The sequence below is a fragment of the Eumetopias jubatus genome, unplaced genomic scaffold, assembly GCF_037043125.1.
Source record: "Eumetopias jubatus isolate StellerSeaLion01/CBP00866 unplaced genomic scaffold, mEumJub1_p1.0 scaffold_17, whole genome shotgun sequence".
Lineage (NCBI taxonomy): Eukaryota > Metazoa > Chordata > Mammalia > Carnivora > Otariidae > Eumetopias > Eumetopias jubatus.
Genome location: NW_028274823.1, coordinates 76,245,514 through 76,266,972, shown reverse-complemented (window position 1 = coordinate 76,266,972; position 21,459 = coordinate 76,245,514). Strand labels below are relative to the sequence as shown.

At 35.9% G+C, this 21,459-nt stretch overlaps 1 protein-coding gene across 6 annotated transcripts in view; it reads left to right on the top strand.

The window, feature by feature from the left end:
* LYST (lysosomal trafficking regulator) overlaps positions 1-21,459 on the top strand; it is a 163,904-nt gene that overhangs the window by 51,935 nt on the left and 90,510 nt on the right. For all 6 annotated transcript variants that reach the window (XM_028104635.2, XM_028104637.2, XM_028104634.2 and 3 more), the window contains exons 9-17: positions 787-1,013; positions 1,529-1,595; positions 6,281-6,390; positions 8,213-8,639; positions 11,238-11,382; positions 12,341-12,514; positions 15,928-16,088; positions 17,085-17,275; positions 19,647-19,892. In XM_028104635.2, the coding sequence (XP_027960436.1) occupies positions 787-1,013; positions 1,529-1,595; positions 6,281-6,390; positions 8,213-8,639; positions 11,238-11,382; positions 12,341-12,514; positions 15,928-16,088; positions 17,085-17,275; positions 19,647-19,892 (1,748 nt within the window). The remainder of the gene's footprint in view (positions 1-786; positions 1,014-1,528; positions 1,596-6,280; positions 6,391-8,212; positions 8,640-11,237; positions 11,383-12,340; positions 12,515-15,927; positions 16,089-17,084; positions 17,276-19,646; positions 19,893-21,459) is intronic.

The window sequence follows — 21,459 nt, the reverse complement described above, 5'->3', positions numbered from 1 at the left end:
CCTAGTGCTTATTTGTCTTGTAGTTTGTCTTGAAGTTTGTACCTTTTGACCACCTTCCTCCATCTCCTCCCACCCCCACCTTCTGAACAAGTGCTTTTGAAAAAATATTAGTTCAATGGTATAGGTTTTATCAGTGTACTGACATTTTATAATGACAGACTTCCTCCTTTTTATAGGTTTGCTGATTAGATCTTATTCTAAAGAACTCTGGTCTATGTAGACATTTATAAATTTCTTAACTACATGAACATTTTTTAAACAGCACGGCAGTCACTTTTAAGAGCACGTCAGTCAAATTTTCCAAAATGTAATATTCTGTGACAGTGTCTGTCTGTTTCTCGCTTATGAGGAAGACAAAGTATAGAATTCCTCCAACCAATAACTGAACCTATTATTTTCACAGAGATCTGAGCAGGCAAATGGTGAACTAGCCTGTGATTTAAGTATTTTGGGGTCAGAAAGTTTGGGATAGTGTTTTTTCCCACTTGTGTCAGAGAAAATGTGTTAAATCTATACCACATGTCTATAAAAGTTACTGTTGATATTTGTAATTCTATTGAAGATATCAAAATTACTTTTAAGCTACTCATTTATCTTCAAAATATCCGCAAGACTGGATTATCCAGGATACTTATTGTAATCAAAAGTCGCCTTGTAGGAAAAGGCTGTGTGAGAATCTTCTTATAAAGAGCACTTTGCCACAAGATCTCCTAAATGTTAAGTGAGATTTGAAATGTTTATTCAGTGTTTAGGGAATAAAAATCATCTTTTCTTTTCCTCTTTCAGGTGTAGATTTGAAGCCTGAAGCAGAAGTTTTCAGTGCATTAAGCAGCCCAAAGGACTTGCTTGAAAACCTCACTGAAGGGGAAATCATATATCCTGAGATTTGTATGCTGGAATTAAATTTGCTTTCTACTGGTAAAGCCAAACTTGATGTACTTGCCCATGTATTTGAGAGTTTTTTGAAAATCATCAGACAGAAGGAAAAGAATATTTTTCTACTCATGCAACAGGTAAAAGAGGCATTTAGTTAAATGTGGTGAATATTTATCACACACATGCCCCAACCACTCATCTCTTATTTAGAACCCAACTTGTCTGAAAATTATTTGAGATGATTATTTATCTTTTATAATAACTTAAATATGTTTTTATGTACAAGTGGTATTCTAAAAATCTTCTAATTCCATAGTTCACTAAAGCAGCATAAAAAATGTCATTGGCTAACTAATTCTTGTATATTTCTGAGAATGGGCAATATTTTGTAAATTACACTTAATATATAGTCATTGTTTTTGAAAAACCAGAAAACCAAAACAGTATGAAAAAAATAAATGTATAAACCACCTAAAAAAAAAGAAAATGAAAAGTATGTAATTGTACACATAGCATTCTTCCCAGTTACTTGAAAATATTTATATATGTATATACAGTAGAGTATCAAATCATTTATTATGACGTTACAGTTGCTTCATGCTTTCATGAGGTAAGAAATTTAATTTCTTATGTTTTGTTTTTTAATCTTCAGGGAACTGTGAAAAATCTTTTAGGAGGGTTCTTGAGTATTTTAACACAGGCTGATTCTGATTTTCAAGGTGCGTTGAAACTGTTAGTTTTACACAATAGCTTTGAAATTATTTTGTTGTTATGTGAAATGAAGAGTTGATAATAATGACTTCCATTGGATAGTGCCCTGTGATTTCAAAAGTAGCTTTATATGCATCATCTCTTTTGTTCGATAGACACAGCATAAGTATCTTGATTTTATAGAGAGGACTGTCTAGATTCCAAGGGATTGAGTGAGTTGTTCAGGGTCATGTACACAGAAGGGGTCTTGCAAGGACTGTTCCCCAGTCTAAGTATTGTGTTCCTGCTTTATCAGACATTGAGTCCACTTTCCACTCTGTACTTTCATAGACATTTGAGGAATTCATAATGAATATATAATATGGCAACATATAATAGAAACTTCAATTTTAGTTGGAGAAGTCTAACATACATGAAACATTAATTCAGGTTTGTCAGATGTTTCTTCATGATTAAATTCGAGTGATGCATTTTTGGCAAACAACTCATAAGTGACGTGCCTTTCATAGTGCATCATATTGTGGTTCCTGATGTCCATATCTTATTACTGTGATCATTTGGTTAAGGTGGTGTCTTGCCTGGTTTCTCCATTGTAAAGTTACTGTTTTCTCTTTATAATTAGTAAGTATCTTGTGGGGAGATAACTTGAGATTATGTAAATATTTTCTTTTCATCATACTCGAACCCACTAATCCTCAGCACCCATTGATGATTCTTGACTGAAATTGTTAGTACTGTGGTATTTGCCAAATAGTGATTTTCTATTTCCATTACTCCTTTTATATTTATTCAGTAAAGAAAAGCTTTTCCTTCTCCATTTACTTATTTAGTATATGGGTATGTTTATATTTATTGTGGTGGACACTTAGTGGGTCCTTTAGATCTGAAGACTTATTTCTAGCTTAGCTCTGAGAAATTCTATTACATTACCTCTTTTTAAAAAATATTTATAGCACTGTTTTTTTTTTTAAAGATTTTATTTATTTATTTGACAGAGAGAGACACAGTGAGAGAGGGAACACAAGCAGGGGGAGTGGGAGAGGGAGAAGCAGGCTTCCCGCGGAGCAGGGAGCCCAATGCGGGGCTCGATCCCAGGACCCTGGGACCACGACCTGAGCCGAAGGCAGACGCTTAATGACTGAGCCACCCAGGCGCCCCTTACATTACCTTTTAATAACAGTTTTATTGAGAGAGAATTCATATACTACACAGTTTACCCATTTAAAATATACGTTCAGTGTTTTTTAGTGTATTTGCAGAGTTGTGCAACCATCACCACTTACTTGCTCTTACGAATAATGCTATGAACACTCATGTACTAGTTTCTATATGGACATGTGTTTTCATTTCTTTTGGGTCCAATGGTAACTCTGTGTATAATCAGATGAGGAACAGCCAGAGTGTTTTCCAAAGTGGCTGTGTTATTTTGCATTCCCACCAGCAGTATATGAGGATTCTAATTTCTTTACATCCTTGCTAACACTTGTTATGACCTGTCTTTTTGGTTATATCCATCCTAGTGGACCTGCCATGTTACTCTCATTGTGGTTTTGATATGTATTTTCCTGATGGCTAATGTTGTTATGCATATTTTCATGTGCTCATTGGCCATCTGTGTATCTTCCTTGGATTTCTTTAGAGAAATTTCTATTCAATCCTTTACCCATTTTTAAATTGGGTAATTTGGGGTTTTAGTCATTGAATTTAAGAATTTTTAAATATATTCTAGATAAAGGCCCCTTATCAGATGTGTATGATTTGAAATATTTTCTCCCAATCTATGGCTTATATTTTCACTCTCTTGGTGATGTATAATTGAAGCACATTTTTTATTTTGATGAAGTCCAGTTTGTCTGTTTTTGCTTTTGTCACAATGCTTTTGGTGTCATATCTAGGAAGGTCTAACTTACAGTCACAAAGAAAAAATAATTTTCTTCTCTCCACGTTTTTTGTTCTCTTCTTTTTACATTCTAACTGTAATCTTGGGCCTTCCTGGATTGATCCTGCATATGTCTTAGCTTTCCTCTCTCATTATCTACTTCTCTCTTCTTGTACCACGTTTTGGGAGATTTCTTCCATTCTATTCCAACCTTTTGTTCAATTTTTAATTTTGGCAGTTATCTTTTAATATTTAGGAGCTTCTTTTTGTTTGTCTTCTGGCTATTCCATTTACATATAAGGATATAATATCTTCTTAAATATATCTGGATTTAGTAATTAACATTTTAGAAAGATATCTTCTCTACCCTAAATTATTTATTTTTTCTCTGGGGTTAGTTTATCAATTTGTTTGTCTTTTATATCTTGGTTTTTCTTGTTTATGTTGCTGATTCTCAAATATTTTGTGAACCTGTTTTGCCCATTTCTATTTAAGAAAGCTGTTGGAGCTAATGTTGTAAATTTGCTTTCCTATTTGGCATCTTCCGTGAATGGGCAATCTGTTGGAGAGCTCTGTGTGCATGTACCAGTAGATGATAGAGGCTCCCCAAATACCGTAATAAAAAGAGCTTCACTTGGGAGGGCCGTTAGGGCTACTCTTACCTCATATGGCATTTTCTGTACATTAGAAAAATATGTACTCCACACCTAGGGCTTGGCTAGTGAATAGTGTCTTTGTGCAAGAGAAAGTCATCCCTTCATCCAGGCAACACAGCCCAATGCCAGGATGCATGGCTTGGTGAATACCATTCCAGTTTTCTTTTAGCCTATATTTTTTCCCTTGGTGAAGCAACTTGGCCCATCTGCAGACTGTACATGTATGCCTGGTAGCCTGATGCTAATGTCCCATGGTCCATCTCAGCCTTTGCCTGGCAATCCAGTGAGTTTCTTTAAACAGTTACCAGGCTGGGGGCATAAAAGTAAAAGCTGAGCTATCTGTGCTCTGTAGAGAGGTAGGTGTTTGCAGACAGACCTTGTATTAATCCCTGCATTTGTAGCCCCCTCCTTACTTCCTCTCCAGAATGTAGACAGACAGATGGGCTCTCCACTTCTTGGAGCCCCTTTGTAATTCAAAGAGATTCGAAACTGCAGCTTTCTCTTTTATCTCTCTGCCCTTCCATCTTCAAGAAATATTTTTAAATCTGATGTGCCCCTGGCGCCCAATTGACTCCCCCACTTTTTTTGCTGTTACGAATTTCTTTCTTTTTGTAATTCTTATACTTTTAGTTGAGTGGGTTTGCAGTAGTAGACAAAGGCAAATTTATATAAATATATATATATTCATTCATTTTGAACTGGAACCTGCTAGTTTTGAACAGAAAAAAAAAAAAGGCTAAGCGCATACATACACTTTACCTTGATCATATTAACTTTATCCCCCAACCCGTGATTATCTAACACTTTATTTGTAGTGTTTTTTTTTTAATCAGAATCCTAGTTAGGTTCATACATTACAATTAGCAGATATATCTCAAATCTTTTAATCTGTAGATGTCTACTCCCCCCCACCCCCTTGCCATTTTTTTTGTTGAAGAAGCCAGGTCATCTATCATGAGGCATCTCCTGCATTCTGTATTTTGGCAATTATGCCCCTGGGACGTTGTTTAATATAATCCTCTCTATCTTATATTTCCTTTAATTGGGAGTAAGATCTAGAAACCTAATTAAATTCGGGTTCCATTTTTTGACCGGAGTATCTTACAGACAGGAGTCCGCCTCCGTCAGAGGCACATAATGTCTGATTGTCTCTCTTTGGAGGATGCTAGGAGCCATGGACGGTCATAGCCTAGGGACTTGCAAAATGGTAACATGCTGTCATTTCATCTTTTTGGATAAGCTGAATACTTAAAACTTGCTCTCATCAACTACTTGGTTATTCTAAGGTATAATTCATAAAGGAAAGGCAGGAGAAATAATTATTTTCCTTTATTTCCTAGTTTTCATAGTTCTTACTTGAAAACCTTTCATGGGTTCAGTTACTTATAGGATAAAGTCCATGCTATTTTGTAGTCTCGTGAGTTTCTTTCCAGAAATACCTACTATTTCACTACCACATCAGTTCACGCTTCTACAAAACATGGTGCTGAAGCAGGGCTTCTGTCCTCAGCTTGCACATCAGGATTATTTCTGTCATATCTAAAATGGAGATAATATTTCATTTTTAGGACTTTTTTGGGTGAGGATTAGCTGAGATAATGCATAAATATACTTTGAACACTATAATGTGTGTTACAAATATTAGTTACTTTATTCTAAAAAGTTCTATGAATTTATGTACTACCCATTATATTTTATTCTAAACCCCACAATGGAATGAGGAAAGTGTTCAAAATAATTGTTTGTGATATTTAAGTATTTTCATAATCTTTAATATTTACACTTACATATATGTCATCTAATTTAGAAAGTAGTACTTATAATTTAAACAGTTTCAAGATAAGGTAGCAGACTATTTTATGGTAACTGACAGTGTCAACTTCTTTAACAAATACTGTATTAATTTATGCTTCTTTAAATAATAACTCTCCTGGGAACTAACCAATCTTTAAGAAAAGTGTTTTTTTTTTTTTTTTTGTCAGTGGGTTGGTTTGCATTTAATCGTATTGCTATTTTTTCAGCACATTTCTGGATTATTAGTTGTTTATAATCCATTGAAGATGTGACAGTAGTATTTGATCTCTTCCAGTGAAATTGTCTGGAACCTTTAATTATGTATTGGCTTTAATTTTTTTCCCTCTATCTTTCTTTAATTTAGCATGCCAAAGAGTGTTGGTGGATCTTTTGGTATCTTTGATGAGCTCAAGAACATGTTCGGAAGAGCTAACCCTTCTTTTGAGAATATTTCTGGAGAAATCTCCTTGTACAGTAAATATGCTATAATTAAAAATTTTTTTCACTGATACCTAATAGAGTATTTTTAAAATGATTTGGGAATCACTAAGCTCTCTCTTTTAATGTGGTAATTATTATGCAGTCAACTCCATGTTATTATGGGTAAAGTTCTCGATCATTTTATTGTTTGCACATATTTTAACTGTTTCACTTCTGTTTTGAAGTGATATGACTAACCAGTCATATCACTGGGCTCATAGTTCCATTGCCTCATCCCACTCCCAGTCATCGTGTTTAAGAAATGCTAAATAATTTTGATTACTAAAGAGAACTTAATTATGAGTAGTTTGTACCATTTTAAGGATTATGCTCTTTTTAGGAAATTATTATCTACCCTTCAGGTATCTTCTATCACTTCTTTCCGTTGGTGTAGCTTAGTGACTTTTCAACTGTTCTTTGCTGAGAAACTCATTTTTATAATAAAATTTTGACTAAAGGATAAGCAAATAAAACAGAAAAGTTTGGAGATACTTTCTCTGAAGCAAGGTCGAATGTTCCTGAGCCCTGCCCATTTCACCACCCTACTCCAGCTTGTGGACCCTGACGGGTTCTGTGGAACACAGGGTTAACAGACACTAATGTAGACACTTGATAAGTGACTGTATTTATGGAATGTTTCTTTTACTTTCCCTGAGTGCAGTTCTCATTATCATCATCAACATTAGGTGTTATTTTTTGTGTAGGACATACACTAGGCAGGATATGGGACTAAGTTTCTCTTCTCTACTTTACTTCTCTCCTTAGTCATTACTTTTCTCTTTAAATGCTCTTTTCCTCTCTTATCTTTTCTATAATTCTACATTTCAACTTAACCCAAAATTTGTAATTTATGAATAAAACCTAAAAAGCCTTATTTTGGTTACCAAAAACAGATGAAAGAAAATTTATTTGATTAGGGAAAAGTCATGTAAAATAAGTTGGAAAATATTGAGCCACTCAATTTTATGAAGTCAGTCATACTATAAATATCATTCAGAATCTGAAGAATTTGTAAGGTGTCTGGTTCTATCCCTCACTTCAAAATAATTGAGAGAAGCAACTATAGCCTACTAGGAAATAAACATCTTTCTTTGGTAGAAATTATTCTGGATATAATTATTGTAGTTAATATCTAACTTAAAACCAACTCATAACTTTTAGGGTTGTACCAAGAAAGCACCTAAATCTAAAATTAACTGCAAGAGTTATGCATTTTAAGAATAAAATCTCTATTTCATATCTTATGAACATTTTATTTTATTTTATTTTTAAAGATTTTATTTATTTATTTGAGAGAGAGAGAATGAGAGATAGAGAGCACGAGAGGGAAGAGGGTCAGAGGGAGAAGCAGACTCCCTGCTGAGCAGGGAGCCCGATGTGGGACTCGATCCCGGGACTCCAGGATCATGACCTGAGCTGAAGGCAGTTGCTTAACCAACTGAGCCACCCAAGCGCCCTCTTATGAACGTTTTTTTTAAGATTTTATTTATTTATTTGAGAGAGAGAATGAGAGAGAGAGAGTACATGAGAGGGGGGAAGGTCAGAGGGAGAAGCAGACTCCCCGCTGAGCAGGGAGCCCAATGCGGGACTCGATCCTGGGACTCCGGGATCATGACCTGAGCCAAAGGCAGTCGCTTAACCAACTGAGCCACCCAGGTGAACATTTTAATGGTATGGTAGATAGGAAGATATTTAGCTAGGAATGCTGATATGTGTGTGGGTATGCTTGGACTTTCATTTATAACCTGAACTTCAAAATTATGTACCTTGTGCATCTTATGTACATAATCGTAACACTATTTTTCTTTTTCTCTAGGAATTTCTTCTTCTGGGTATTCTGAAAATTATTGAAAGCGACATTACGATGAGCCCTTCCCAGTACCTAACCTTCCCTCTCCTGCATACTCCAAATTTAAGCAATGGCGTTTCATCACAAAAGTGTCCTGGGATTCTAAACAGTAAGGCCCTGGGATTATTAAGAAGAGCACGGAGTTCCCGGAGCAGGAAAGAGGCCGAGAGTGGAAGTTGCCCCCAGCATCTGCTCTCCTCTTGGCACGTAGCCCCGGTCCACTTGGCCTTGCTGGGCCAGAACTGCTGGCCCCACCTGTCGGAAGGCTTCAGCGTCTCACTGTGGTTTAATGTGGAGTGTGTCCACGAAGCCGGGGGAACCACGGAGAAAGGAAAGAAGACCAAGAAAAGAAATAAATCCTTAATTTTACGGGATAGTAGTTTGGATAGAACAGGTATGATGTTCCTGGTATCTGTTACCTGGTACCCTAAGCCTTTTCAGACGGCAATTTTGGTTCAGCTGTAAGAATACGGTGATGTTCTCCCGTGCTCTGAGCATGTTCTTCACCCTGAGTGCCTTAGTGATGGCAGACCCTGACTTACCAAAGCCTCGGGTGTCAGATAGCCTTGAAAACTTCATGTGCTTCTATATTTTTGCCTTGGGACTGGGGAGTAGGGGTGCTGCGGCAGTGGGACCGCTGCATATCCAAATGCCCTGGGGGTCACCAGCCCCATTTCCTGCCTCTTCCCTGGTCCCGTGACTGGATTGGGGTGACTCCTGATGTTAGAGAAGGACAGGATGCAACCTTAGAGCCACCTTTCCGTCCTTCTGCTCCCTACGCCCCAGCCCCTGCGAGCCCCATTTCATCTCCTTTCCCTCTTGTGGTTCAGCTCTCCTCCTCCAGCCTCATCTTACCTCTGCGCCCCTCTCCTAGCTCCTGTCGCCGAATGTCTGGATGCGTCAGCCTTTCTCCGGAGTTAGACTTATTCCCATTCCAGTGCTTTCTATAACTGATCAAATCCCTTTTATGCTTTCACAAAACTGTGTCTCATTCTTCGTATGACGAGGGCAGGAAAAATCTGTTTACTATAAAGCAGTTTATGGTGGTGAGAAGCAATGCAGAGCTAATTGTTAGGGGTCATGGGATGAATGAAGTCACTAGAGAAGGCAGATGGTTAGGGGTTTATGCTTATATGGTGATCCTGGCCTCCGGAGCTCTTCACTGCACGGAGCTTACACACCCCACTGGCGCCCTGCTTCAGAACACGAGGCCTTCAGGGCAGGTCCTCTGCTGCTGACTCACGGATAGAAAGGGAAATCCTTAATGACACTCTCAAGACTGAAGGGTGGGAAAGGGCACCTGATATCCACAGCTGGAGCTCTGCATCCACTTCTCCAGACACATTTCTGTGTTATTAGCACAGCATACTTATATCCTTTTATGGGTTAGTCTAGGAAGGCAAACTTTTAAAAAACTTAGGTAGCTTTAGCATTTCTTTTGTGAATCAAATTTTGCCACCTGAGAATGATAGCTCCGAAGCGACATCCACGTGACCCTGTGGATGCTGACACTGTCTCATGTGCAGTGGGTGCTCTCTGGATGGGCGTCACTTTGCTCAGCTCTTTCTACACACATTTTAAATCCTCACAACAATTCAGTAAGGTAAGTGCTCATGCTGGCCATATTTGCAGATGAAATCAGCATGACCAATTTATATAGCTGGCGAGTGATGGAAAGGGATTTAAACCCACCTATATTCAATTCCAGAGCTTAAATGTCACCCCGACACTATAAACAGTGCAGATTGCTTTCTCATGGTTAAGTGGGGGCAGTCCCAATGCAAACAGGCTCTTATAAAATGAAATAAGTATACACAATGACCTGAGAAAAGTCAGCATTGGGAAATTTTTAAAAATTTTATTATAAAAATATATTTAGAAAACATATTTTAGAAAGATGACTCTGTGTAAACATTTTAAAAGAACATTTAAAAAATAGTGTCTATACCAAAATTTTGAAGGGAGTGATGAAGAAAATATTATAGTGATAATGCATCCTTTCCTGCTAAACCTACTTAGTGACATTGAGTAAGTTATTGAACCTCTCAGCACCTCAATTCTGTCACCCTCTTAATGGGGACAATAAAATTTACCTCATAAGATTGTTGTGAGAATTAAATTAAGAAATATTTGTCGTATTCCTACTTTATAGTACCTGCGTACACAGTGGTTTTTGTTCTAGTCTTTTAGTACAAAGTCAGATTTGATATGGAAACGTTAGTATCATATCAGCCATGAATTCTCTATACATCTCATATCTTGGGCAGTAGTACCCAAAATAATCAATGAATTTAACTCTTCCTTTTAAAGACTACTATTGTTTAGGGGGAGTATTCTGAAAAATTGGTAGTGGTATAAACCAGTTGAAAAATGGCAACAAATATATATACAGTCTAGTAACTGTATATATCTATATATCATCTTCTCGGAAAGGCAAATCGATTTAAAGATAAAGCATATGGCATTACATCAGCTTGCCTTAGAAAACATTTTAGAGTTTCAGAATAACTTAGCAATTATATTTAGGGATCTATTAGGAATATATTTATTGATTTTTTAAAGATCATGCTATTATAACAATTATAGGATGATTTTGGTAGTGCCATGTGACAATGGTGTGTGCTCCCTGGGCCGGGGTCCTAACGTCGGAGTGGCCCAATCCAATCAATAAAAGAATTGTGGCACAGATTGTAATAGGTCCCTGCAGTGACATCACAGGGGTTTGTTCATTCCCACAATTAACTGCCAGTTATCATATATTTTGAAACATGTGATAACTTTTAATGCACTCAATTACTGTTTTCACTCGTGGTGCTCTTTTGGAGTTAATGTCTCAACTTTTGGAATATTGTTTGGAACAGGTCAGGTTCAGACATCCAGGTAAATAATTTACTGCAAATGAACAGCCACGCTTTGGGTTCTTTTAAATTCACTTTTCCACTCAGTTTTTATCAGCTGCTTTACTGATTATTCTAACATCTTTTTATCATAGGGAACAACAGACCAGAAGGTGCAGAGTACATAAATCCTGGTGAAAGGCTCATAGAAGAAGGATGTATCCATATGATTTCATTGGGATCCAAAGCTCTGATGATCCAAGTGTGGGTTGATCCCCACAATGGCACTTTTATCTTTCGGTATTGATTATCCTCAACACCCCCATGAATAGATCGTGTATTTAAATAATTTATATGCTAATAAAGATCATTACAGCAAATCAGGAAAATACTATTTAAAAAGAAGATACATCCTAATAGTTATTAATACCACCTCTGTAGCAATATATTATTCTATCCAAAAATCTATAACTAAACTCTAAAGCAGATTGTGTTAATTCTCAATTAGATTTTAGACCAAATGCTCACTGAAGTCTTATCTGTGGAAGTATTCTATCAGATTGCAATCACCCTAAGATGTTATTCTCAGACAGTTGTTTTCCTTGCAGATTATATATTTAATAGCCATTATCTTAGAAACTTCAGTTCTTCTTGTAATCTTGTCTTTTTTTCCTGTGTCCTTTGTTCACTAGTATAGATACAAATCTTTTACTTGTATTGAGTATGAATAGTATGATGCTATTTTTATAAAATTTAAAACTAAACAAAAATATGTTATCAGGGCATATGCGCTTTTTGTTATAAATGTTACTTGGAACTTTATATACATTGTATCCTAATTCTCTCAGTATCCCTCCAAGTAGGGTAGACCGCCAGTACATCCTGGCATTTAGACATTTATGTACAACATGTATTAATTTTTGTATGAACAAAATATTACATTGTAATTTCTAAAAGGGCAATGTAGAAATAGTAACAATAAAGGGTTTTTTTGCAAATTGAATTCTGAAAATTAATGCCTAAATTATTAACACCAGCAAATGAGCATCATCTATTTTAGCTCATGAATTGAGGTAATAATATAAGAAAATAAGCAGATTTTATGAGGTAAAACAAAGACCTACTGACTTTGCAAGTTAGTTTAAAAATAGAACTGCTTTTTAATCTCATTTAAATATCTAAATTATAGTTATACATTTATTAAAGCTGAGATCAGAAATTCCACGTTTTCAGCCTATACTTTTTTCTTTTTTTGTAGAATGTGCATGGATTCAAATGATGATACAAAAGCTGTTTTACTGGCACAGGTTGAATCACAGGAGAATATTTTCGTCCCAAGCAGATGGCAGCATTTAGTCCTCACCTACTTACAGCAGCCCCAAGGGAAAAAGAATAACCATGGGAAAATCTCCATATGGATCTCTGGGCAGAGGTTTGAAACATTTTTAGTAAACACTTACTAACTTCAGTTACAATTTTAAGTTTAGTTTGTCATAGCTTCTGAAATGGATTACAGAAAACTGTAGATAAAATGTGCTATATGTTAATGCAGGAATCTGTGTCAGAGTTGGATATTTTTCCTACTTACCACTCTAATACAAAATTAATTTCCCATACTATTAACTGTTGAAAATTAATATTTGAGTTTGGGGGCACATACAGAAATCTGGATATTTAGACATTTATGTAGAAAATATGTTAGATCAAGGAACAGAACCTACAATTTGGTCCTTCAAACCTATACATTTAGAAAATGAATCTACAAGGAATTATTTCAACTAAGTGGCTAATTAAGCTAATACCTAAAAATTTTTAAAGGCTAATACCTAAATTAAGTCAGGGTTTCAAAAGAAATTGGAATGACTAGGGAAAAATATAAGCCAGTATGTCAGGTGATAGATTAAGATAGGGTCCTTGAAACATACCCGGTGATAGATTCAGGTATAATACTATGTGATGTTTACTGACCAGGAAAATTGTGGGTCAAGTTCATATGAAATATTTTCTGGAATATCTTAATGTAAAATTTAATCCAGAGAGAGCTATAACATATCTTGGATTTATAAGAGTTGGGAAATATTTTATGAATGAAACAACATGAAAGGGGATACAGAATTGGAAACTGGTATGGCTTGGGATGGGGTCAGGCTGGCTGGAAGGAAGATTCTAAGTTGAATAATGAGAAAGAAAAATGAATGGATATGGCAAAGCTACCTGACAAGCAAGCTTTGAATTTCAAGATGAGACATCTAGATATAATCAAATGGACTGTAAAATATTGTATACCTGTTATGTTGCAGACCTTTTGCTAGGTGCATTCTAAACACTATCTCCCAATTCTCTCAAGTATCCCTCAAAGTAGATGAGACCACAGAAATAGCATATGCCCTTAGTGTAAATGAACCCATTTTTATTCATTCATTTGTTCATCCATTAAATATGTATTGAGGAATTACTGTGCACCCAGCATGTGCCTGAGGGAAATGGTAAACAAGACTCAAGACTCAAGTTCCATGCCTCCTTGGAGCTCACAGTCTAATGGGGAAGCAGACAACAAGCAAACACAATTAAAAGCATATATACAAATTATGACAGATATTGTGGAGATAAAACAGATCCCTAGAGAGAAAATATCTGGTTTGCTATTTAAGAGGTGGATCAGGAAAGGCCTCTTTGGGAAAGGATTACTTAAGCTGAGACCTCAAGGAGAGATGGAACGTGCTCTGAGCAGTTGGGGGGCCAGGAGGAGGGTGGGTGGGCCTTCCAGGCAGAAGAAAGGGCCCATGGAAACGAAGGGAAGGCTGTGTGCGGGGTCATTGCTGAAAGGGAGGCTATCAAGTTGATGGCTTACAGCTGTCCAGCCTCAATGCTAGAGGAAGGCAGAGGAGAAGGGGCCTGTGAGTGGCCTAGGGAAGTCAGTCCCCAGGGTCCGCCACAGGAAAGAACAGGGTTTGGAAATAAAATCAAGGCTTCAGTTTTTGTGTATTCATTTTAAAAATCCATGGAAATATGTCATTGAAGTTTCCATATGCCAAATAAATATTTTCTGAGAAGTTCTGTCTTCAGCCAAACAGTAAATTTTTTTTCAGAACCTTGAGTTAGATCAGTTAGAGTTGGGGATAAGGCCGTGAATAGTGATTTCTTGAGCTCTCAGCATGTGCCAGGCACTGTATTCAGCACTTTACACAGATCACCTCATTTGGTCCTCCTGACAACACCAGGAAGTAGGTATATTGTTTCCTCTATTTTACATATGGGACAATTGAGACCTAGAGTAGGGTAAAGGCATGCCACAAGAATGGGGTACAACTGAAACTTGAACTCAGATATAGCCCATGCTTTAGAACCTGAAGTTTTACCACCCCACAGCCTTTTTCTGAATCAGACCACCTGACAGTTATAGGAGTCATAAACTATGAGACTTGTTCAGAATGAGAGTTTAGATGTTCATTGTAGATGGCTAGCATAGTCACTTAATTCACATATTTCTCCATTACTTTGAAGGAATTTTTTTGCCATTTAATTTGGTACTTATTATGTAGTGATTTCATCTGTTAGTAGAGTGATGAGCAAGTGATCAAGGACAAATATATTATTCCTTTGATTTAAATTTGGTACTATAACTCTGAACTGAAGGAATAATTTCTATAAATAATACAGTTCAAGAGAACGTTTTTAATAGTACATAATTGACACTAAAAACAAATTATTAACAGTTTATATTGTGATTTGATGTTGAGCACACAAATCTGGTAGGAATATATGGCACACAGTAGATAATATTTGTTGAATTCATCTTGAAAAGCATTCTTTACCCTTAAAAACTGTATTAAGTAATGCTGCCAATAGGTGGCAGTAGTGTTTCAGTCACGGCCATGTATTTGGTTCCAGAAAAGATGCCTGTAATAGAAAATATCTCACTCTAATGTTGTATGTCAGTTAAACCTCAATTAAAAAAAAAAGTTATCTCACATCTTTATCAGAAAATATTTCCATTCAAATAGTTAAATTTACAGGGTAGATATGAAACAGAATGCCTTAGGGAAGAGTTTTCAAATAAATAGATATACCAATGTAGAATTTCTCATTAAGAGCTAACCATGTCACTGTATACTAAGTCTTTATCTTATTAATAAACTTTACCTTTATAATTTACCTTAATTATCTTACTATGGAGCTTAAAACATTCCCCAAATAGGGGTAGAGCTTGGTACTCTGCACTTCCATCTGGATAGCGAAATCCTCTCGTCATGTGTCTCTCTTTGAGAAAGTGTTCGTTTACCTTTTCCTACTCTGTCTTTTGTAAGGATTCCTGTGAATACAAAACACTAATCTAAAGCTCTGTGACTGAGCATTGAAAAAACAGAAAATGCAGAAAAGCACTGGCATTTCAGTGGCTAGTCAGAACAAAACCTAGAGACGTGATATTCTTTTCTGAGTAGTCTTTGAAGGCTTCATAGAAGATGATATTTTAGGAATGGTTTACCACAGTGGGAGACTTCTTGGTAAAATTAGGGGGAGGTGGTCAGTTTGTATCTGTAAATCGGGAAGGCACATGTGCAGAAGTCAATGACAAAGAAAACTCGTGTCACATGTCCAGTCCCATGTCCCATGGCCTGCTGTAGGACCAGCAGGCATCTCTGTTTTGCCCCCTCTCTGGAATTTGTGTACTGCCAGCACCATGGACCAAGAGACAGCAGAATCCATTCTTCTTTTTCTTCCCTTCACCAACTCTGTGATGCCGAACCAAGAAAACTGTTCAAGAATTTCCCATTATTAAACATTCATACTTGTAAAATACTGAAGTCACTGAAATAATTTGATTTAACTGTGTTTTTTACGTAGGAAACCTGATGTTACTTTGGATTTTGTGCTTCCAAGAAGAACAAGTCTGTCATCTGATAGCAATAAGACATTTTGCATGATTGGCCATTGTTTATCATCCCAAGAAGAGTTTTTGCAATTGGCTGGAAAATGGGACCTGGGAAATTTACTCCTCTTCAATGGTATATTTTTCTCCTTCAAAGGATTTCTAATTTTTTTCAATTAATAAGTATTAAACTAGTCAATTATCCTGGATAAGATATTAATCCCTGTTCCTTCATTGATGCTTAATAAGTACATTATCTAGAAACCAAGATGCATTTTTAAAATATTTTAACGTTTTTATAATCAAGATGCTTCTTAAAATTGATATATACATTTAATGTAGGGGTATGCATGATACACCAACCCCTCTCCCCTAAAAAGAAAGCTTATGTTAAATCAACTTTATTTTGTAATCCTGGAAAATGCACTATTATGACAAGTAAACTTAGAATGGTTGTCTCTCTTACTTATAATTTTAGGATATTCTATAAAAATATTAAATTTTAGGAAAACAGAAATATATATTTAAAAATGTATAAACCTGGCACATAATAGCATTCAGGCAGTGTTTATTGAATAGATAGATGGGTGGAAGAAATAGAGACATCAATCCACATTTATTTTAAAAAGGAATTTACTGAAGTGTAGTTTCCATTTACTTAAAAAGGCAGAACAAAACAAAAATAACTGTTCTCTAAGGAACAAATAGAATTTTGTGATTTTATTTTATCACAAGCTTCACAGTTAACTCTCTATATATTAATTCATTTTCCATCCATAGTTGGCACAGGTTATTTGCTCATGACACCAATTTGGAATTTGAGGCTTTATCAATTGTATAGAGATAAAAGAATTTGGCAGAAAAAATTAATTCTTGATTTCTTGCTTTTTATGAAAAATTCTGGTTGGGGGTGCCTGGGTGGCTCAGTTGGTTAAGCATCTGCCTTCAGCTCAGGTCATGATCCTGGGGTCCTGGGATCTAGCCCTGCTCTGGCTCCCTGCTCAGGGAGGAATTGGCTTCTCCCTCTGCCCCTCGCCTTGCTCCTGCTCTCTCTCAAAATAAAAATAAAGTCTTAAAAAAAAATTCTGGTTGGAATGATATAAATAAGTAACTTTATTTTTCTGCTATTCAGGAGCTAAGATTGATTCACAAGAGGCCTTTTATCTATATGCTTGTGGACCCAACCATACATCTATAATGCCATGCAAATATGGCAAGCCTGTGAATGACTACTCCAAATATATTAATAAAGAAATTTTGCAATGTGAACAAATCAGAGAACTTTTTATGACCAAGAAAGAAGTGGACATTGGTCTCTTAATTGTAAGTTTTCATTTTATACGTTTTAGCTTTATGGGAACTGATAATATATCTTTATTAAATGTATAATTAGCTATGAATTAAGTTTCTAAAGTGTCTCTTCTTTCTTTCTCAACAGTTTTGCTCCTTAAGAACATAGTTTCTTCTTAAAAAAATTGAAATACTCAGAATTTGCTTTCAAGTTTCAAATTTTTATCCCCTTTTCCTTAGAACTGTATTGCTATACTAAGTATTAGTTTATACCTCCTAGTCATTCAAGAAAAATGTTTATGATATAGTGAAAATATAACATGTGTTAGCCTAAAAAAATTGCTCATTATATTTCATTTCCATATGTGTAAATAAATACTTTTATTTATAATATTAGCTTTAATTATATATATTCAAATTTTAGAATATTTATTCTTTAATACCAATAACAATCAAGAATTTGGCTCTCAAAATATTGCTAACTCTGCTTATATGAGACTCTCAGATTGTTTTTTATACATTATTGTAATATTTTGTTCTAGTATACAATTTAGGAACTTGTGATGGATATTTTTCATTACAGCAACTAGAAAGCTCAGCCTTTGTCTTAGAAGATCTACTAAAAACTGGTAGATCTGGCCATGAAACTGTGTTCCTCCTCTTGCTTCTTATGAGAGGTACAGTTAGAGGTCAGAGATGATTTTACTTGAAGGAGACTACTAGTTTGGAATGTATTTTGTTGCTGTTAATGAGATGTATATTTCATACTCAAAATAAATTCTGTTTTAAAGCTGTAACATTTGACTAAAGGAAAGGAGGAATTCTAGTGTAGATATTTTGTAAAACATAGGTAAGTCTTAAGTGGTGTTAAATATGTATCTGTGGTAAAGTAGCTAGAGGGTAGATACCTATGGAATTTGGCTAATGATCTGATACTGTGCATATGGTCTTTTTCTCCCAGGGGAGTATTTAAAAAGGGGGCTGGGAGCACTATGGTGGTCCACTATGATTGAGCAGTGGTCAGGGATGCTAAATGTTCCATAGTACAAGGGCAGTATTATACAGCAAAGAATTAGCCCAGATGTCTCACCGTTGAGAAAACATGCTTGAGGGAAATGTTTCTCAAACCTGAGTATGCATCAGAATCACTCAGTGGACTTGTTAAAACAGATTGCTGGGCCGGAGTTTCGGATTCAGCAGGGGCTGAAGTGTGGCCTAGGAACTTGCATTTTTAACAAATCACAGATGATGCTGATGCTCCTGGTTCAGGACCACACACTGGGAATCCATGCTTTAGGGAGACCAAGGGGTTCACACAACTAGGTTTGTTCAGATAATAATTTTAACTCTCTAGTTTTTGGTTAGTCCATTTGTTTTCACACACAAAATTACCTTAATCCTTTTATTTTGATTAAAAGGAATTAGATAAGTCATAAAATTTAACATAAATTATCACAAACGAAAATTCAAAGGGTTTAATGTGAAAACTCTTTTTAGCAAGCAAATTTTTTTAGCCTGGTTTAGTAACTTGGGGATTATGAGGTCATGAGCAAAAAAGTCTGGCAAGGCGGGGATGTCAGGTGGGACTCGTCTCAGGCAGATGAACATTTTTTCAGCTTGCTGATGAAAACTACTACAGGTTTAAGGTTTTGTTTTGCCCAGCGTAATCATCTATAGTAGACTGTTAGTCATGTTAGTTGTTATACAAATGCACCAGATGATGTCTGGATGAAACTGTATTTAAATCACCGTGGTTGAAAGTGATCAAAGCCCAAGGCCCCCATAGTTTCTGTGAGAAGCACGTGATTTCCCTAAGCCTGAGCTCCCTACCTGAAGTTAGAACCTGATTGAAACTACCCTCTGTGGGGAGAAATATTGCAAATTCTTCTCAGTTTCAGTTAGGAATGATAGTCTGGAATTTTATTCTAGTAGAAAGATCTGGCTTACAGTCACTTTTAAATGAGTAGTCAGCCTGTGAACAAATTCAAGGCAAAAATTTTGAATTCATTGACCCAGAGTTCCCATTTCATGAGGTTGTAAAGATCGGTTTAATATTTGTAAAGGCAAACAACAGTGCCTGGTATGCAATGAATGTGGTATAAGACTCAGCTGTTTTTAGTAGCAATAGGAAGTATAATTTCATGTTTATTCCAAAACGGTTAAAGCAGGAATCTTTCCCAGCCTTGACAAGGTTTATATTATTTATTGGTCACTGCTAATTGAAACTGATCTTTTCCTTTGTGGGGAAGCCACATTGCTCCTCATGTTTATCTTTGTTTAGTGTAGTGTCTGTCAAAGAAAACAATTTGTTGGGTACCTTTTCACTTTGAAATATTTATTTGCTGGTTGATAACTTACTTTTTAAATTTTGTTTAGTTACTAAAGGAAAATATTTGTGTTTCAGGAAAGTCTTTCAGTTGTTTACACAACTAACTGTCCTGCTCAGTATACCATCTATGAGCCAGTTATTAGACTTAAAGGTCAGATGAAAACCCAACTTTCCCAAAGACCTTTCAGCTCAAAAGAAGTTCAGAGCATCTTGTTAGAATCGAATCATCTAAAGAATCTCCGGCCTACTGAATGTAAAACTATTCAAGGCATTTTGCACGAGATTGGTGGAACTGGTATATTTGTTTTTCTCTTTGCTAGGGTAAGAATCACTGATTACAGTTTTATCTGAAGAGAAACTACTTCTTTAATACTGATAAATTTCAGTGGATTTTTTTAAATTACAACAACAATTATAAATCAACCATATTAAACTTTTAAGATAAAATCACATGTTGGTTAGGAAGTCATCAAGCCTTCTGCCACACATGCTGAAAATTTCTTTTAATTGTGGAGATTTTAAAAGTTTTCTACTATCCAGAAATGTAATTAGAACAATTAAATATTAAATGTACAAGATTTAATGGGGTGCCTGGCTGGCTCAGTGGGTAGAATGTGCGATTCTTGATCTCGGGGTCATGAGTTCAAGCCCCACATTGGGTGCAGAGATTACGTTTAAATAAATAAATAAATAAACAAACAAACAAGATTTAAATTGTCAACGAGGAAAAAAATACATGTTATAGTAACAAAAAGAAGAAAGGTGTCCTTTGGACAACTGGGCACATTCAAGGTGGTATGGCCTTAGATAAGGAATGTATTCTTTTTTTTTTAAGATTTATTTATTTATTTGAGAGAGAGCATGGGGGAGGGGCAGAGGGAGAGGTAGAAGGAGAGGGAATCTTAAGCAGACTCCCCACTGAGCGCAGTCTCAGGGCTTGATCTCACGACCCTGAGACCAGGACCTGAACTGAATCCAAGAGTCCAACGCTTAAACCAACTGCCACCCAGGCACCCCAGGAATGTGTTCTTTAAAATAAGGTTTGTGAAATTTGTTTTTCCCAAGCTTCCGGATGCATGGAAGAAAACAAGCGTCAGCAAATAAGTACAAAAAATAATTTGAGTTTGTTTGAAGTTTTTTTAAAGAGAAGGAGAAATATAAAAAGCTTGACTGACGTCATGAGTACTATATTAGAATAAATTGTTTAATTATCTGTTCTACTTAGTCGTCTTAGGGCAGGGACAGTATCTTTCCTGACATAGAGTAGACCGTCAATAAGTATATACTGATTGTTTACAGGGATTGCTGAAATCCTAAATAGGGAGTACAAATGGTACTAATTATCTGTCCTTCCTCAAGGTCCATTTCCTTGTTTAACTAAAGCAGCCTTGATCTTCTTTCATCCTTAGAATTTTATTCCTAGGTGTAACTTCTGCAGCATTCCCCAATTTTCACAGCCTCCCTAACTGGCTTGCTTTCCTTGATGGAACCACCACCTTTGATTGATTTTGCAATAAGGGGCACATCAGTGTCTGATATTATCATTGCTGTTCTTATAAATATTTTGTCAACATTGACTCACCATACTCTAAGCTGTTTTTTTCTTTTCTTCCTTTTTCAGAATTTTTTTTGCATCCAATATCTAGTTGATTTTCCCATAATATTTTAAAATTAAAAGCCTTTTAACTGCTCATCAACATTTCATGACTGACTTTTATAGTTTGGTATAATAAAAAAATGTATATCTTTGGTTTTCCCTCTTTCATCAAGTTACTAAACATAATGTTCTTATGATTACTGTTACACAGTGACTAGATCCTAGAGAAAATGGTTAATCTTTTATTTTACCCACATTTAGGATCTTGCCAATAAGACTTCTAATTTGTCA